The 16302-nt window shown below is 39.7% G+C and overlaps 1 protein-coding gene across 1 annotated transcript in view; it reads right to left on the bottom strand.

Annotated features, from left to right (window-relative positions):
* Positions 1–292: 292 nt before the first annotated feature.
* MBOAT1 (membrane bound O-acyltransferase domain containing 1) overlaps positions 293–16302 on the bottom strand; it is a 112678-nt gene continuing 96668 nt past the window's right edge. The window contains exons 11-13 of the mRNA XM_067752103.1: positions 15905–16037; positions 13216–13367; positions 293–1711 (exon numbers count right to left, since the gene is read on the bottom strand). Coding sequence (XP_067608204.1) covers positions 1585–1711; positions 13216–13367; positions 15905–16037 — 412 coding nt within the window. The 3' untranslated portion in view covers positions 293–1584. The remainder of the gene's footprint in view (positions 1712–13215; positions 13368–15904; positions 16038–16302) is intronic.

The raw sequence follows: 16302 nt of genomic DNA on the forward strand, positions 1-16302 counted from the left end.
TCTCTTGGGACCGTCTTGGGTTCAAATCTCAGCTCAAGCACTAAGTCTGTGACTCCGGGGCAGTTAGCAGCCATCTTCCTGATTCTGTTTCCTCATCTCTAAAAGGAGGTTAATCTTACCTGCACTGTTAGGAATGAAGATCAGAAATCAAACCAAAAACATCCAAGCACCTGACATGTAGTACAAATTGAACGTGTGATGCTCAAATTTTAAGCAAGTAAAACCTTGTACCCATTTGTTAAAACACACACACATGCTTCAGAACGGCAAGTCTGACACAAACAAAAAGCACTTCTTTTTAGAAATATTTCCTTTATGTAGAAATGCACTATTGATTTAGTAAGAAACTCATTTTTAACCATCTGATTTGAACAAATTCTCTCCTCCCAAAGTATTTGATTGAGGGTACAACATTGTAGCATATATTTTATTATTATCATTATTATCTTCCATAACATTTAATACCACGTTTCCTTCTCCCACATAGAATATCACCCAATAGAAGTTTCCCAAAGGAGCCACAGCACATTCATTACAAAGATAGAAAGGAAACCGTTTTTCAATCTCTGCTTTCTAATAGGATGATTCAACTAAAACAATGTCGGATTTAATCAGCTATGAAAATGAAAAAAAATGGAGACCAGCCCGAGTGAACATCATGGGCTGTGATCATGAACACCTCTGAGAAGTAAGGGGAGAAAAGAGAAATATCTGCCTCTTCTTCCCAAACTTCAATATAACTTTAAATTACTTTAAAAATATTTATAAAAAGATATCCCTCTGCCTTAATGGTGTGAAATCTGGGTGTCTTCTCAGGGCCATGCCTGGGCCAGCAGATGGCACATATGCAATGGAAAACAGTAGCCTCTCTGAGACTTCTGGTATGTGCACAGGAGACTTTCTGATTTCCAATCTTGGCTCATTTCAGAAGAAAGAAGGGTTACATCCCTGGCGGGGGTGGGTGGTGGGGGAAACGCAGCCACCTTCAGGGCACGTGCCTGACCTCCAGTCCATTCAAGTGTCCATTCACAGTCCTCCAGGCTCATTGAATTTTCAGTATTCTGCAAACCTCCCTCCACACGGTCCCTCCCCGGCAGTCTTCTGAGTGTAGTTAATGTGTTTGAGAACAGTAATGTCACAAGGCAAGGGACTGGGGGCTTCCGAAGGAACAACCGTCTTGCATATGTTCTGGAAGACAAGTCATCTCAGCTTTACCTTCTAACTTCTGGAGCAGACGCCCGGGTTCCCAACGTCCAGATTTCAGTGGTTGGAGATCATGCCAGAAAAGTGAAGACCCAGCTAGCCCAGAATGGACTGTCTCTGCAGTTCTAGCACATTCTCCACACACCTCCATACTACTCAAATGTCCTAGAAAGTATTAAATCAACTGGACATGGCTGATTCAATGGTACAAAAAAAAGCTTTATAAAAATACTCCCTGCACTTAAAAAATCAAAACAAAATAGATGCATGTAAACATCACCTCTAAGTCACTGGAGAACCCTGGAGTCTTTTTATCTCCTCTGTCCAGTGATTTGCAGTCTTATGTGTTCAGCTTTTGTTTGTTTCTTTTCTTTGGAGGTATCAATCTATTTTTTTCTTATTAACAGAGTTCAGAGTCTGAGGCCGCCTTTGATTATGAGCTTGTGGTTTGATTGGCAGGAACAGTATGATCAGGAGACTGATAATGTGTAAGTAAAAGTACATGGACCTAGGAATAAACACACAAATTATATTTCAAACAAGGGTGTATGTGGGAAATGTCACATGAGGCAATTACATCACCTTTTGGCACTGGCGGACCTGACTGCACTCAGGCTCGCCTTGATCCACTCCACAGATAACTCCCTTTGGTGGGTGAGTGGGCCAGGGATGGACCAAAACCACAAAGCTGGGCAGAGCAAACCAACCAGCCCATCTGCAGACAGACGTATGGCAATGTCCCACTGACGTAATAAGCAGATGGAGAGAATTAACCCTGACAGCTAGAAACCCACCATATTAAAAGTCTAAGGATGCATGGAATGAAATTGAAGCCCTACCCTATGTTCCCCAAACACAAACGCAACTGACCCTTTAGCCAATGTGCTCCACTAAGTGTCAGGGGTTCCTGTAGATATTATGAGCCTGAGGAATCCAGATTTCAAAAGCCTACTCCATAACTCGATTTTCATCCAAACTAAAACAAGTTTTGCTTTCGCGGTTTGTGGACTTATTGCATAAGTGTGATACTGGACACAGGGTAGATGCTCAATACATACTGTACACCTCAATGAATGCAAGTAATTAGAAAGCAGCTGTTATAAAATTGTTCTATATCCATTTGGGAAAACTGAACTTACACTTTCTCCAATGCTTTTTCAAGGGCAAAGGAAAATAATGTTAAGGGGCAGGGGACCCACAATTGATTTACATATAATTCCCCAGCTTTGGTGATCATAATGTCAGGTCTATATAGAATAGTTAAAAACTTCAGCAGAAGCAAACATATCTTCATTTCTTCTTTCAATAAGCATTTACTGCCTAGGATGTACGAAGCATTGAACTGGGATCTACAAAAAGGCAAAGACCCCACCCCTCCTTTTGGGAATGGAAAAGAAGAGACGTATAGACACAATGGTAGTAATTAGCAGAGGGGTGAAGAGCCACAGGTAAGTGACCATCTGGTTTACTATTTAAACCAGGACATTAATGAGGGTGAATGACAGCTCCACAGAGAAACACACTGGTTCAGCAAGTGTAAGCTGGGATTCTCACAGGCACACCCCAGGCAGAGGGAACTCCAGCTTTCAGAGTCTGCTCTCGTAAAATGTACTTTGTTCTTGCATTTTGCCTTAATCTTTTACATGTGGCCAAATCTACACTGGAGCAATTTTGTTAGATTAAAGCCAAATATTCTGGAAGTCAAGGGAGAAAAACTTCAACTTCCCAGGGAGGTTTAGTAACCTATTCTGACACTCCATACTTCTCTCAAATTTTAAGCAATACTTCCATCTTTTTGTTATGGAAAAACTCAGCTAACATTTATAGAGCATGCTAGGACTAAACTAGGTACTCCAGATACACAGATGAATAAAGCATAGTTCTACTCTCAAGGAGTTTGCTATCTACAAAAATTCCTACACAAATTCTAACATTCTTATACATTGAATTTAATAAAGTGCTATCTAGTTAAAGACAACAACATATGAGATTTTGCTTTTGAAAATGATTTCATAGAAAGGTTCTGCTCTGGCTAAATGTTTGTGTCCTCCCCCAAATTCATACGTCGAAGCCCTGACTTCCAATCTGATGGTATTTGGAGAAGTAGACTTTGGGTGGTAATTTGGTTTAGATGAGGCAATGATGGTGGGCCCCCCATGACAGCATTAGTACCCTTATTAGAAAATAAAGGCAAATCAGAGCGTGAGCCATCTTTCTCTGTGTCCCTCTCACTGTCCCTCACCCCATCTCTTTTGCTGTCCTTGTCTCCCTCGGTCTCTCTCTCTGCTATGTGAGGACACAGTGAGAAGGTAGCCTTCTGCAAGCCAGAAAGAGAGCTTTCATCGGAAACCAAATCTGCTGGCATCTTGATCTTGGACTTCCCAGCCTCCAAGATTGTGAGACATAAATGTCTGCTGTTTAAGTCACCCAGTCTATACTATTTAGCCATAGCAGCCTGAGCTAAGACAACTTCGTTCTTTTTTTAAAAAATTTATTGGATTATAGTTGCTTTACAATGTTGTGTTAGTTTCAGGTGTACAGCAAAGGGATTCAGTTTTATATATATATATATATACACATACATTTTTATTATTTTCTCATATAGGTTATCACAGAATATTGAGTAGAGTTCCCTGTGCTATACAGGAGGTCCTTGTTGGTTATCAGTTGATATCTTATAATATAGTAGTGTTTGTATGTTAATCCCAAGCTCCTGATTTATCCCCCCAACCTACATTTCCCCTTTGGTAAATGTAAGTTTGTTTCTGATATCTGTAAGTCTTTCTGTTTTGTAAATAAATTCATTTGTATCATTTTTTAAAATTAGATTCTAGATATGGGTGATATCATATGATATTTGTCTTTCTCTGTCTGACTTCACTTAGTATGACATCTCTAGGTCCATCCATGTTGCTGCAAATAGCATTATTTCATTCTTTTTTTATGGCTGAGTAGTATTCACTGTATATATGTACTACATCTTCTTTATCCATTCCTCTGTAAAGGGACATTTTATGTTGCTTCCATGTCTTGGCTATTTTAAATAGTGCTGCAATGAACATTGGGGTGCATGTTCCTTTTCAAATTATGGTTTTCTCCGGATATATGCCCAGGAGTGGGATTTCTATTTTTAGTTTTTTAAGGAATCTCCAGACTGTTCTCCATAGTGGTTGTACCAATTTACATTCCTACCAACAGTGTAGGAGGGTTCCTTTTTCTCCATACCCTCTCCAGCATTTAGTGTTTATAGACTTTGATGATGGACATTCTGACTGGTGTGAGGTGATTCCACATTGTAGTTTTGATTTGCAGTTCTCTAATAATTAGTGATGTTGAGCATCTTTTCATATACTTTTTGGCCATCTGTATTGCTTCTTTGGAGAAATGTCTATTTAAGTCTTCTGCCCATTTTTTGATTGGGTTGTTCGTTTTATGGGGTTTTTTTTTTGACATAGAGCTGCATGAGCTGTTTGCATATTCTGGAGATTAATCCCTTGTCAGCTGCTTCGTTTGCAAATATTATCTTCCATTCTATGGGTTGTCTTTTTGTTTTATGGTTCCTTTTGCTGTACAGAAGCTTTTAAATTTAATTAGGTCCCATTTGTTTATTTTTGTTTTTATTAGGAGGTGGGTCCAAAAAGATATTGCTGCAATTTATGTCAGAGTGTTGTGCCTATGTTTTCTTCTAAGAGTTTTATAGGTCTTTGATGCATTTTGAGTTTCTCTTTGCATATGGTGTTAGAGAATGTTCTGATTTCATTCTTTTACATGTAGCTGTCCCATTTTCCCAGCACCACTTATTGAAAAGACTGTCTTTTCTCCATTGTATATTCTTGCTTCCTTTGTCGTAGATTAATTAACCATAGGTCTGTGGGTTTATTTCTGGGCTTTCTATCCTGTTCCATTGATCTATATGTCTTTTTTTGTGTGTCAGTACCATACTGTTTTGATTACTGTAGCTTTGTAAGTATAGTCTGAACTCAGGGAGCCTGATTCCTCCTGCTCCGTTTTTCTTTCTCAGGATTGCTTTGGCTATTTGGGGTCTTTTGTGTCTCCATACGAATTTAAAGGTTTTTGTTCTAGTTCTGTGAAAAATGTCATTGGTAATTTGGTAGGGATTGCATTGAATCTGTAGACTGTCTTGGGTAGTATAGTCATTTTGACAATATTGATTTTTCCAATTCCAATAACATGGTATATATCTTTCCGTCTGTTTGTGTCATCTTTGATTTCTTTCATCAGTGTCATAGTTTTCTGAGTACAGGTCTTTTGTCTCCTTAGGTAGATTTATTCCTATGTAGTTTGTTTTTTTTGATGCAATGATAAATGGGATTGTCTCAATTTCTTTTTCTGGTCTTTCGTTGTTAGTGTACAGGAATGCAAGAGATTTCTGTGTATTAATTTTGTATCCTGCAACTTTACTGAATTCATTGATGAGCTCTAGTAGTTTTCTGGTAGCATCTTTATGACTTTCTATGTATAGTATCATGTCATCTGCAAACAGTGACAGTGTTACTTCTTCTTTTCCAATTTGGGTTCCTTTTATTTCTTCTTTTCTCTGATTGACATGACTAGGACTTCCAAAACTATGTTGAATAAAGGTGGCAACAATGGACATCCTAGCCTTGTTGCTGATCTTAGTGGGAATGCTTTCAGCTTTTAACCATTGAGAATGATGTTAGCTGTAGGTTTGTCATATATGGCCTTTATTATGTTGAGGTAAGTTCCCTCTATTCCCACTTTCTGGAGAGTTTATATCATAAATGGGTGTTGAATTTTGTCCAAAGCTTTTTCTGCATCTATTGAGATGATCATATGGTTTTTATTCTTCAGTTTGTTAATGTGGTGTATCACACTGATTGATTTGTGGATATTGAAAAACCCTTCCATCCCTGGGATAAATCCCACTTGATCATGGTGTATGATCCTTTGAATGTGTTGTTAGATTCAGTTTGCTAGTATTTTGTTGAGGATCAGTGATATTGGCCTGTAATTGTGTGTGTGTGTGATGACTTTGTCTGGTTTTGTTATCAGAATGATGGTGACCTCATAGACTGAGCTTGGGAGTGTTCCTTCCTCTGCAATTTTTTGGAAGGGTTTCAGAAGGATATGTGTTTAACTATTCTCTAAATGTTTGATAGCATTTACCTGTGAAGCCATCTGGTCCTGGAATTTTGTTTGTTGGAAGTTTTTAATTGCTGTTTCAGTTACAGTACTTGTGATTGGTCTATTCATATTTTCTATTTCTTCCTGGTTCAGTCTTGGAAGGTTGTACCTTTGTAAGAATTTGTCCATTTTATTAGCATATAGTTATCTGTAGTAGTCTCTTTTGTATTTCTGTGCTGCCAGTTTAACTTCTCCTTTTTCATTTCTAACTTTATTGATTTATAGAGTCCTCTTCCTTTTTTTCTTGATGAGTCTGGATAAAGGTTTATCAATTTTGTTTATCTTCTCAAAGAACCTGCTTTTAGTTTCACTGATCTTTGCTAATGTTTTCGTCTCTATTTCATTTATTTCTGCTCTGATCTTTATGATTTCTTTCCTTCTGCTAACTTTGGGTTTTCTCTGTTCTTTCTCTAGTTGCTTTAGGTGTAAGGTTAGGTTGTTTGAGATTTTTCTTGTTTCCTAAGGTAAGACTGTATTGCTATAAACTTCCCTCCTATAACTGCTTTTGCTGTGTCCCATAGGTTTTGGGTCATTGTGTTTTCATTGTCATTTTTTTGGATTTCCTCTTTGATTTCTTCAGTGATCCATTGGTTGTTTAGTAACATATTGTTTAGCCTCCACATGTTTGTTTCTTACAGTTTTTTTCCTGTAATTGATTTCTAATTTCAAGTGTTGTGGTTGGAAAAGATGCTTGATATGATTTCAATTTTCTTAAAATTACCAAGGTGTGACTTGTGACCCAAGATGTGATCTATCCTGGAGAATGTTCCATCTGCACTTCAGAAGAAAGTGTATTCTGCTGCTTTTGGATGTAATGGTCTACAAATATCAATTAAGTCCATCTGTTCTAATGTGTCACTTAAGGCCTGTGTTTCCTTATTGATTTTCTCTCCGGACGATCTGTCCATTGACGAAAGTGGGGTGTTAAAGTCCCCCACTATTATTGTGTTACTGTCGATTTCTCCTTTTATGGCTGTTAACATTTGCCTTATCTATTGAGGTGCTCCTATGTTGGGTGCATACATATTTACAATGGTTATATCTTCTTCTTGGCTTGATCCCTTGATCATTTTGTAGTGTTCTTCTTTGTCTCCTGTAACAGTCTTTATTTTAAAGTTTATTTTGTCTGACATGAATATTGCTACTCCAGCTTTCTTTTGATTTGCATTTGCGTGGAATACCTTTTTCCATCCCCTCACTTTCAGTCTGTATGTGTCCCTAGGTCTGAAGTGGGTCTCTTGTAGACAGCATATATATGGATCTTGTTTTTGTATCCATTCAGCCAGTCTATGTCTTTTGGTAGGAGCATTTAATCCATTTACATTTAAGGTAATTATCAATATTAATGTTCTTATGGCCATTTTGTTGTTTTAGATTTGTTTTTGAAGGTCTTTTCTTCCTCCCCTTCCTCTTTTGTTCTCTCTCTTGTGATTTGATGTCTATCTTTATTGTTGTGTTTGGACTGCTTTTTCTTTTTTTGTGTATCTGTTGTAGAGTTTTGGCTTATGGTTCCCATGAGGTTTTGATATAGCAGTCTATATTTGTACAAGATTGTTTTAAGTTGCTGGTCACTTAATTTCCAATGCATTTCCAATATCCTGCATTTGTGCTCTCCTCTTCTCACAATTGCTGGTTTTGATATCATATTTGTGTGCAGATGATTTCCTACCTTTACTTTATGTTTGCCTTTACTGATGAGCTTTCCCATTCTTAATTTTCTTGATTCTAGTTGTGGCCTTTTCTTTTCTGCCTAGAGAAGTTCCTGTAGGATTTGTTATAAAGGTGGTTTGGTGGTGCTGAATTCTCTTAGCTTTTGCTTGTCTGTAAAACTTTTTCTCTGTTGAATCTGAATGAGAGCCTTGCTGGGTAGGCTATTCTTGGGTGTAGGTTTTTCCCTTTCATCACTTTACATAATATACCACTCCTTTCTGGCCTGCAGAGTTTCTGAGTTTCAGCTCATAACCCTATGGGGATTCCCTTGTATGTTATTTGTTACTTGTCCCTTGGTGCTTTTAATATTTGTTGTCTTTAGTCTCAGTGTGTTCCTCCTTGGGTTTATCTTGTATGGGACTCTCTGCATTTCCTGGACTTGATTGTTTCCTCTCTCATGTTAGGGAAGTTTTCAGCTATAATCTCTCCAAATATTTTCTCAGGCCCTTTATCTCTCTCTTCTCCTTCTGGGACCCCTATGATGTGAATGTTTGTGCATTTAATGTTGTCCCAGAGGTCTCTGAGACTGTCCTCACTTCTTTTCATTCTTTATTCTGTTTCACGGCAGTGATTTCTACCATTCTGTATTTCAGCTTACTTATTTGTTCTTCTGCTTCAGTTATTCTGCTCTCGATCCCTTCTACTTTATTTTTCATTCCAGTTATTGTATTGTTCATTTCTGTTCGTTTGTTCTTTAAATCTTCTAGCTCTTTGTTAAACATCTCTTGTAACTTCATCTGTGCCTCCATTCTTTTTCTGAGAGCTTGATCATCTCTACTATCATTACTCTAAATTCTTTTTCAAGTAGGTTGCCTATGTCCACTTCATTTAGTTGTTCTTGTCAGTTTTTATCTTGTTCCTTCGTCTGGAACATATTTCTCTGCTGTCCCATTTTGTCTAAATTTCTGTGTTTGTGGTCGTCTTTCTGCTGGCTGGAGGATCATAGCTCCTCTTGCTTCTGGTGTCTGCCCTCTGGTGGGTGAGGCTGGTCTTGAGGTTTGTGCAGGCTTCCTGGTGGGAGGGACTGGTGCCTGCGTCTTATCCCTCTGGTGGTCAGGGCCATGTCAAGGGGTGTGTTTAGAGGTGGCTGTGAGCTCAGTATGGCTTTATGCACTCTGCTGATGGGTGGGGCTGTGTTCCTACCCTACTGGTTGTTTGGCCTGAGGCGTCCAAGCACTGGAGCCTGTAGGCTGGTGGGAAGGGCCATGTCTTGATGCCAAAATGGCAACCTCTGCGGGAGTTCACGCTGATCAATATCCCCTGGGGCCTCTGCTACCAGTGTCCTTGCCTCCCCACCCCCAATGAGCCACAGCTGACCCCTGCCTCCCCAGGAGACCCTCCAAGACTTGTAGGTAGGTCCAGCCCCAGCTCCTATGGAGGTACTGCTTTGTGCTGGGTCCCAGGGTACATGAAAACTTGTGCATGCCCTCCAAGAGTGCAGTCTCTGTTTCCCCCAGTCCTGTGGAGCTCCTGTACTCAAGCCCCACGGGCCTTGAAAGCCAAATGCTCTGATGCCAGACCCTCATGCTGGGGAGCCTGACGTGGGGCTCAGGACTCTCATTCTTGTGGGAGAACCTCTGTGATATAATTATTTTCCAGTTTGTGGGTCACCCACCTGACGGGTATAGGATTTATGTCGCAAAAGCACCCCTCCTACCGTCTCGTTGTGGCTTCTTCTTTGTCTTTGAATATATAAAATATCTCTTTTGGTAGATTCCAGTCTTTTTTGTTGATGGTTGGTCAGCAGTTAGTTGTGATTTTGGTGTTTTCACAAGAAGAGGTAAGCTCAAGTCCTTCTACTCTATCATCTCTATCATCTTTTCGGAATCACAAGTTCTCTCATAATACATTTAGATGTTCACTTGGGGCTCATTTACAACTTAAAGGAAAAAAATTAGACTAAGAAATTTAAAGCTGGGATTTGTAGTCACTGTACCTTGAAAAGTGACTAGCCAGAAAAATGAAGCCCATCTGACATTTAAATGTCAATCAGGGAAGGGTATCCTGAGAAATGGATTTGCATACAACTGCCATTCATTGCCAGTTATTTAAATTATTCCCTAGTGAGGAACAGATCTGGAATGCATCTAGACCCACCTCGACTAAAAAGATGATTCAATTTTTATTTCTTTTGCCAGATTCAGTGATTCTCTTAAGAGTTTCTGAAAAAAATTGTTTTTAAAAGATTCTGAAAACTTTTTTTGAGAGGCAATCTAGCAGCCATTGACAACATGTGGCTGTTAAAATTCAAATTAGATAAATTGAAAACTCCGTTCCTCAGTCACACTAGCCACATTTCAAAAGCTCAACAGCCACATGCACTGGTGGCCAACATATTGGATGGCATTTTAGTCACTGTAGAAACTTCTATTGGACAGAGCTGATCTAGATAGGGAACTTAAATTATATACATAAGCAACTATGAAAACAAGATAACATATTAGGTTGAATTGCTTGTAATTGACAGAAGTGACAGAAATGTCAATTTCACCCTAAACAAAGGTGTTTTCTAAAAAAAAAAAGATTATTTTTAAAAAGAAATGGAAATCTACATGAGTGATCTGGATTGATAGATTGAATTCTTTCTTTCCCTAGAACTCCTGCCTAAATATAGAAATTAGCATGCTTAGTTGGTTAAATGCATGTGATCACAAACAAATCACCACTTTGTGCTACTCCCCTAGCAGTAACATTCTTCCAAAATAGCTTCTCCTAGAGAAATTTTTAGTAACTGCACTACTGCTCTTGCTGTTTAAAAAAAAAAAAGAAAAACAATTTTGCATCTGAAACTCGGGCCTTGCTGTGTGTGTTTTAACTGCTCACCCTCTCTGAGCCTCCACTTCCATATATGATAAACAGGGACACTGATACCTACTCTTTTCTCTTCTCAGCTCACTACTCTCTACCTTGGATTGATTTTATATTCTGCCCACACTCATGTTTCTCGGGGCTTCCTCCTATCACAACTGCTCCCTGGGTCTGGAACACAACCCACAGTGTCCCATCCACCACTCTCAGCACCCTCAGACTCCAGGACTCAAACGCTGCTTCCTCCCAAGAACAGATTCCTGTTATAGGCTCTCATAAATCTTTGTACCATTCACTCAGAGTATGATCTTAGTGGGTATTTATAAATTTGTCAATTATTTCCTGTCACTTCCACCAAGCTATCTCCTCCATGGAAGTAAGAATGATTTCTATCTTTTGCTCACCATCCCATCCCCCAGCTTCTAGAAAAGTGCCCAGCACACTGTAGGTATTAAATGGTACTGAGTTAAATACAGGCATTTCTGCTACAACAAACATGATACATATATTCCTGAAAAAAATCTTGCATCTCGCAACATCATGTGCTTAAAACACCAGGACTAGGGTGGTTTTTCTGTCTCTCTCTAGTTCCTGTTTATTAGTCCTCATAGGCACTTAGATTTTCCAAACACGGGGGGAAACACTCAGCCCCATCCATCTTACTCAGGAATGCAAGTCAATGTGTTTCAATGCCTGTTATAAAAAAACAAGTACCTCATTTTTTAAAAATCCGATTTAACGGAACATTTTTTATTTCACCGTTCCATTTCTTTTATAAAAGTCATCTCCTCACTAGCAGCTCTCTGCCCTAGAGTAAGGGAGTGTGGAGGGGATTGGGCACCTCCAAAGAAAAGGGAGAGAAGGGCCCAGGGTTACAAGTTAACCTATGACGACGGAAGCAGACAACTCAAAACCTATGAGACTTCGTAACACAATGAACACCCAAGCCAGAAACTTGGACAGCCTAGGCAGATAGCTCAACGGGCTAAGGCTGCTTCAGGGGGCAATAAAAGTCCCAGATAATGAAGGGCAAATGCTGGCTAGAGGGCACTGAGACAAGAGAAAGGACAATAGAGCTGTGAGCATGTGGGGCTGCCCAGAGGGAAGGTGCAGAGGAGGTAAACCAAGATGGTGCAGCTTGGGCGGGGCGCCTCTGAGAAGAGGAAGCCCAGCGCTGGGCGGGCACTCATGGCTCCTACCGCTGTAGCAGCTGAACTGAGGGCTATTTTTGGCTGGAGATTTCATCGTTTTTCCAATCTTCTGGCATCCCTTATCTAGAAAAATTTGTGTATAAACCAGCTCAACTTCCATATTATACGGACATAACTCCTGTGACCTAACCGGCATTATAGAAACAGAATTCATTGAGGAGCACGGTGTACTTCCCTCTACCTTCTTTTCCTATAACCTAAAAAAAAAAAAATCATCCTAGACATTGATACCTGTACCAAGTAGTAAAATTTCTTTGATCATTCCTGACCAGCGAGTCCAATCCCTGATGTACAATAAGCCATGTTTATTTCTAAGCCACTTTTCTGACCGTAGCTATGGTCCAAACTCAATCTGCAAAAGTCTCTGCAAATCAGTAAAGAACACAAGTTGGTATTTATCCAGTACAGACTACACGCCAGACACTGGGCTGAGCCCCTTGCACGTTTGCCTCATTCAATCCTAACACCTAAAGGTGCTTGGAGGTGAATTCTATTCTTACCTTCATTGTACAGTTGAGAAAACACTGGTAAAAGAGGTTAATAACTTGCCAGAGGTCATGTAACCATTTCTCCAAGAGCAGAGAAACACGACTAATTCAACAAAAGAGGGAAACAATAAAAGCACAAAGAGGTCTGCAGTTCATCTGGAGGGCTGGTGTTTGAATATAAGGGCCTGACACCCTTTCCCTAAGACACCCTTTCCCTAAAGGCCTCTTGTCTGTAGGGTGAACCCAGCCCCAGCTGCGGCCTGCTTCTGTCCCTCTCTGAGTGCCCCACGGCCTCCAACATAGCCTAACCCCAGGAAACAGAGGCAAAGGGCAGCGAACTCACCCTCTGAGTCTGTAATCTGGATACATCCCTTCAGAATTCATTGCCATAAGCATCTCTTACATTAGTCATGACTGAAGGGCTACCTGTCAACTCTGCTCACTGTATTACTACTCGTCTGTTGGCATCTCCAGGACGGACACTTCCTCCTAAAGCTTTCTCTAGACATTTTCCCATCAAAAGCGTACATAGAGATTGTCAGTCCTGATTGATTCAATTTGCCAACTCCTAAGTCCAACACAGAACAGACAAGTTTACTATAGAGCAACCGAGAACAGTGGAAACTTACTTGTATAAACTGATGGTGGGTTCAACGGCCAACATAACGAAGGGGGCGACGGTATAAGAGACGGCCAGCTGAGTGGCAGCCCAGGTGACTACGTCATAAACAACCTTGAGGGCTTTTGACGAAAGGAAGTAATGTCTGTAGTTGTTCCTCACCTGCTCACCGAGGAAGTCATGGTGGATGTGGGGGCGGGGGGGGGGATGCAAAAAATAGAAACTTTTACTCCATGCATGCAGGTAATACCCCTCAGGAACACAGGAGATTAAAAACTACCAACCATCTGAGTTCTATTTTCAACGAAAAATACCACTATGGTTTTTCTTATTATTAAAAAAATATAAGTTCATTCACTGTAGAAAAATGTTTAAAGAGCTAAGCAGAATCAGATTTTTTTTTCTTTAATATCTCCCAGAGAAAAGCACTGTTGAAAAACTTGGCACATACCTTCCAAGTCCTTTTATATTCATATATATCCATATTTACGTTTCCAGTGGCGTCAATATGTTTAGCCTGTTTTTTCATTTAGTAACATAGCATGAATGTTTTCCATGTCATTAAATATTCATGATACAATTTTAATTATGGGAAAGTTAGTCTCCTATCCCCTGCTATTGTAAACAATTCTGTGATGTATACTCTTGTAGAAAAGTCTCTGCCCTGTTTCCTAATTATTTTCTTTGAATAACAGCAATAATATAATAGTATAATAACATGAGCGACCATTTATTGAGTGCTTACTGTGTGCCAAGCCTGTGCGAATTCCTTATGGGTATCATCTCTGTTGACTCTCCCAGGACACAGGCCTATCATGTAAGCATCAGTATGCCTATTTTCCAGACAAGGAAACAACATTCTTTGAGATGGAAAATGCTGGGTCAAAGGATACTCATTTGTAGGTCTTTTGACACAGATTTGGCTCCAGAAAGACACCTAATTTCCAGAAGCCACAACCAAAGACAGAGCTGCAACAATGGCAGGCTTACAGGTAGGTCAGCCTCAAATCAGGAAAGGCTTCCTAGGGCTGCCTGGGAAGCTGAGGGCACCTCCTAGGCTCTGAGTTCCTCAGGACAGAGGCTAGGGGTCCATCTGTGGGCAGTACTGAAAAGCATGTAAGAGATTTTACTAGGTAACTTCCTGGGCCTGAGACACTTCATGACTGTTTGAGTTCATTCTCCTTTTGGAAAAAAAATGGAAATACTGTTCTATCAACCCTCTCCCCTCCATCCCTTACCTAACTTATTTGTGAAAAACATTTCCAGGTCACCCAAGAGGCTTTACATAAATTAATCCTTTTATACCCACTGAAATCAACTAAAGACAGCTTAAGAAATAATACTCTGAAAGTATTAACAAAATTCTGGCCTTTGTTCAAGTTTGTCCTCCCATCTGTGTTTTAGTTTTGTGATCCAAGTCAGTATATGTACGGGAGAAAAGAAAATGTCTTCTGTTTTCAATGCACAAATATGTAAAATATGTACTTTAAAGAGTGCTAATCACAATAATCAATTATCCATCTTGTTCACACATGTATCCCCACAAACCTTCTTCTAACTAAAATAGAAATTCCATGGGCGAGGAACTTTTGTTCACTGCAATAGCCCAGCACCTACTAGCATATAGTAGGGCTCCTGAAATATTAATAGAACAGACGAATTCAAGAATCAGTGAATAGCTAAAAGAAGTGGAAAAAAATTCCCACTCTACCTGTCTCTCCATTTAACAAATATGAAGAAGTTATCCATTTCTATTCCCAGCACTAGACCAGGAGCAGGGGCCACATGTGTTCTACTCTCCATTTTTTCTCCAGTACCCATCACAGTACTTGGCACGTACTAGGCACTCAATAAATATATTTTTAAGATAAAAAAAAAGAACGAGTGAATAGCTGTGCTGGGGCTCCTAAATCCTCATCTAAAAATACAGCTCAACAAATCTCAGTAAAAGCTTTTGGCACCTGAATCAGGAATGCCAAAATCATTATCAAGTATTGAAATAAAATTCAGAATACAGTGAATTGTAATTACTTATATACATGTTCATCTCATTCTTTGAGGGCAGGCATATTTTTTAATTCTGTTATTATTCTTGCTCTACAGCCAGCAAATGGCAGGAACAGTCTAGGACAAACGGAGGGCTACCCCCAAAACCTAGAGAACCAAATTTATCAAATTCACAAAGGACTTTACACAAACTAATTTAATTGGATCCAACATGAGGGCTGAGAGCAATCTTTAAGAGAACAGTTCCTATGGCTGCAATTTTTCCAGTTGCTCTGAAACCAAATTATTTTTAGGTGTAGGATAATGAAAAGAGAAATCAAGTAGAGTATAAGCAAAATGAAGTTTTACAGAGCCTATGTTATAATCATTGTCACCTGTAATTAGTAGACTGTATGTTTACAGCCTTTAATGATTAAACATGTTTTCATCTCTTAAGGCACTAAACATTGTTCCTAAAAGTCCTTTTGTTTTGCATACACCCCCTGCAAGTAATATGAAAATAAAATGCTTAACCATTTTATGACCATAAGTTCCAATATATTTAAGTATTTCTCTAATGGGAAGACTTTTGTTGATTTTTCAAAACATCACTCCTACCATCACCCCCAACACCACTTCTGCTGGGACCTAAAACACAAACACACAGGCATCCGATTACTAAGGAAAAGACCCCACAGCCAAAGGGAGCTTACCGTTCTGGCTGCTAGTGTGACAAGGATTCCAGTTAAGAAGGTAAAGTAGTATCCAGGGTAGACACCATGCCACAAGGCAGACAGGATGAAGGTTAGCACTGTGGGGTGCCAGGGAACCCGCTCATAGCACACTCTGTGAAGACAGGAAGGTACAACGGGCCACAGGTCAAACATACCAGAAACTTCCGCCTACACCTGCATCATTTTGGAACCAATCATGCAGAAATCGTTTGATCCAATATTGATGGGGTGCCTGCCTCACCCTTTTCAGGCACTTGCAGCGCAATCCAAGCAGCTTTGAGCTCTAGTTTTCTTAAACACTCCCAGATGGGCCATTCACACCGTCCAATCCCTTTGTAAGATGCATGAATGTTTAACCTCCATAGGACTAAATGATC

This window comes from Pseudorca crassidens, chromosome 10 (assembly GCF_039906515.1).
Source record: "Pseudorca crassidens isolate mPseCra1 chromosome 10, mPseCra1.hap1, whole genome shotgun sequence".
In the NCBI taxonomy this organism is placed as follows: Eukaryota; Metazoa; Chordata; class Mammalia; order Artiodactyla; family Delphinidae; genus Pseudorca; species Pseudorca crassidens.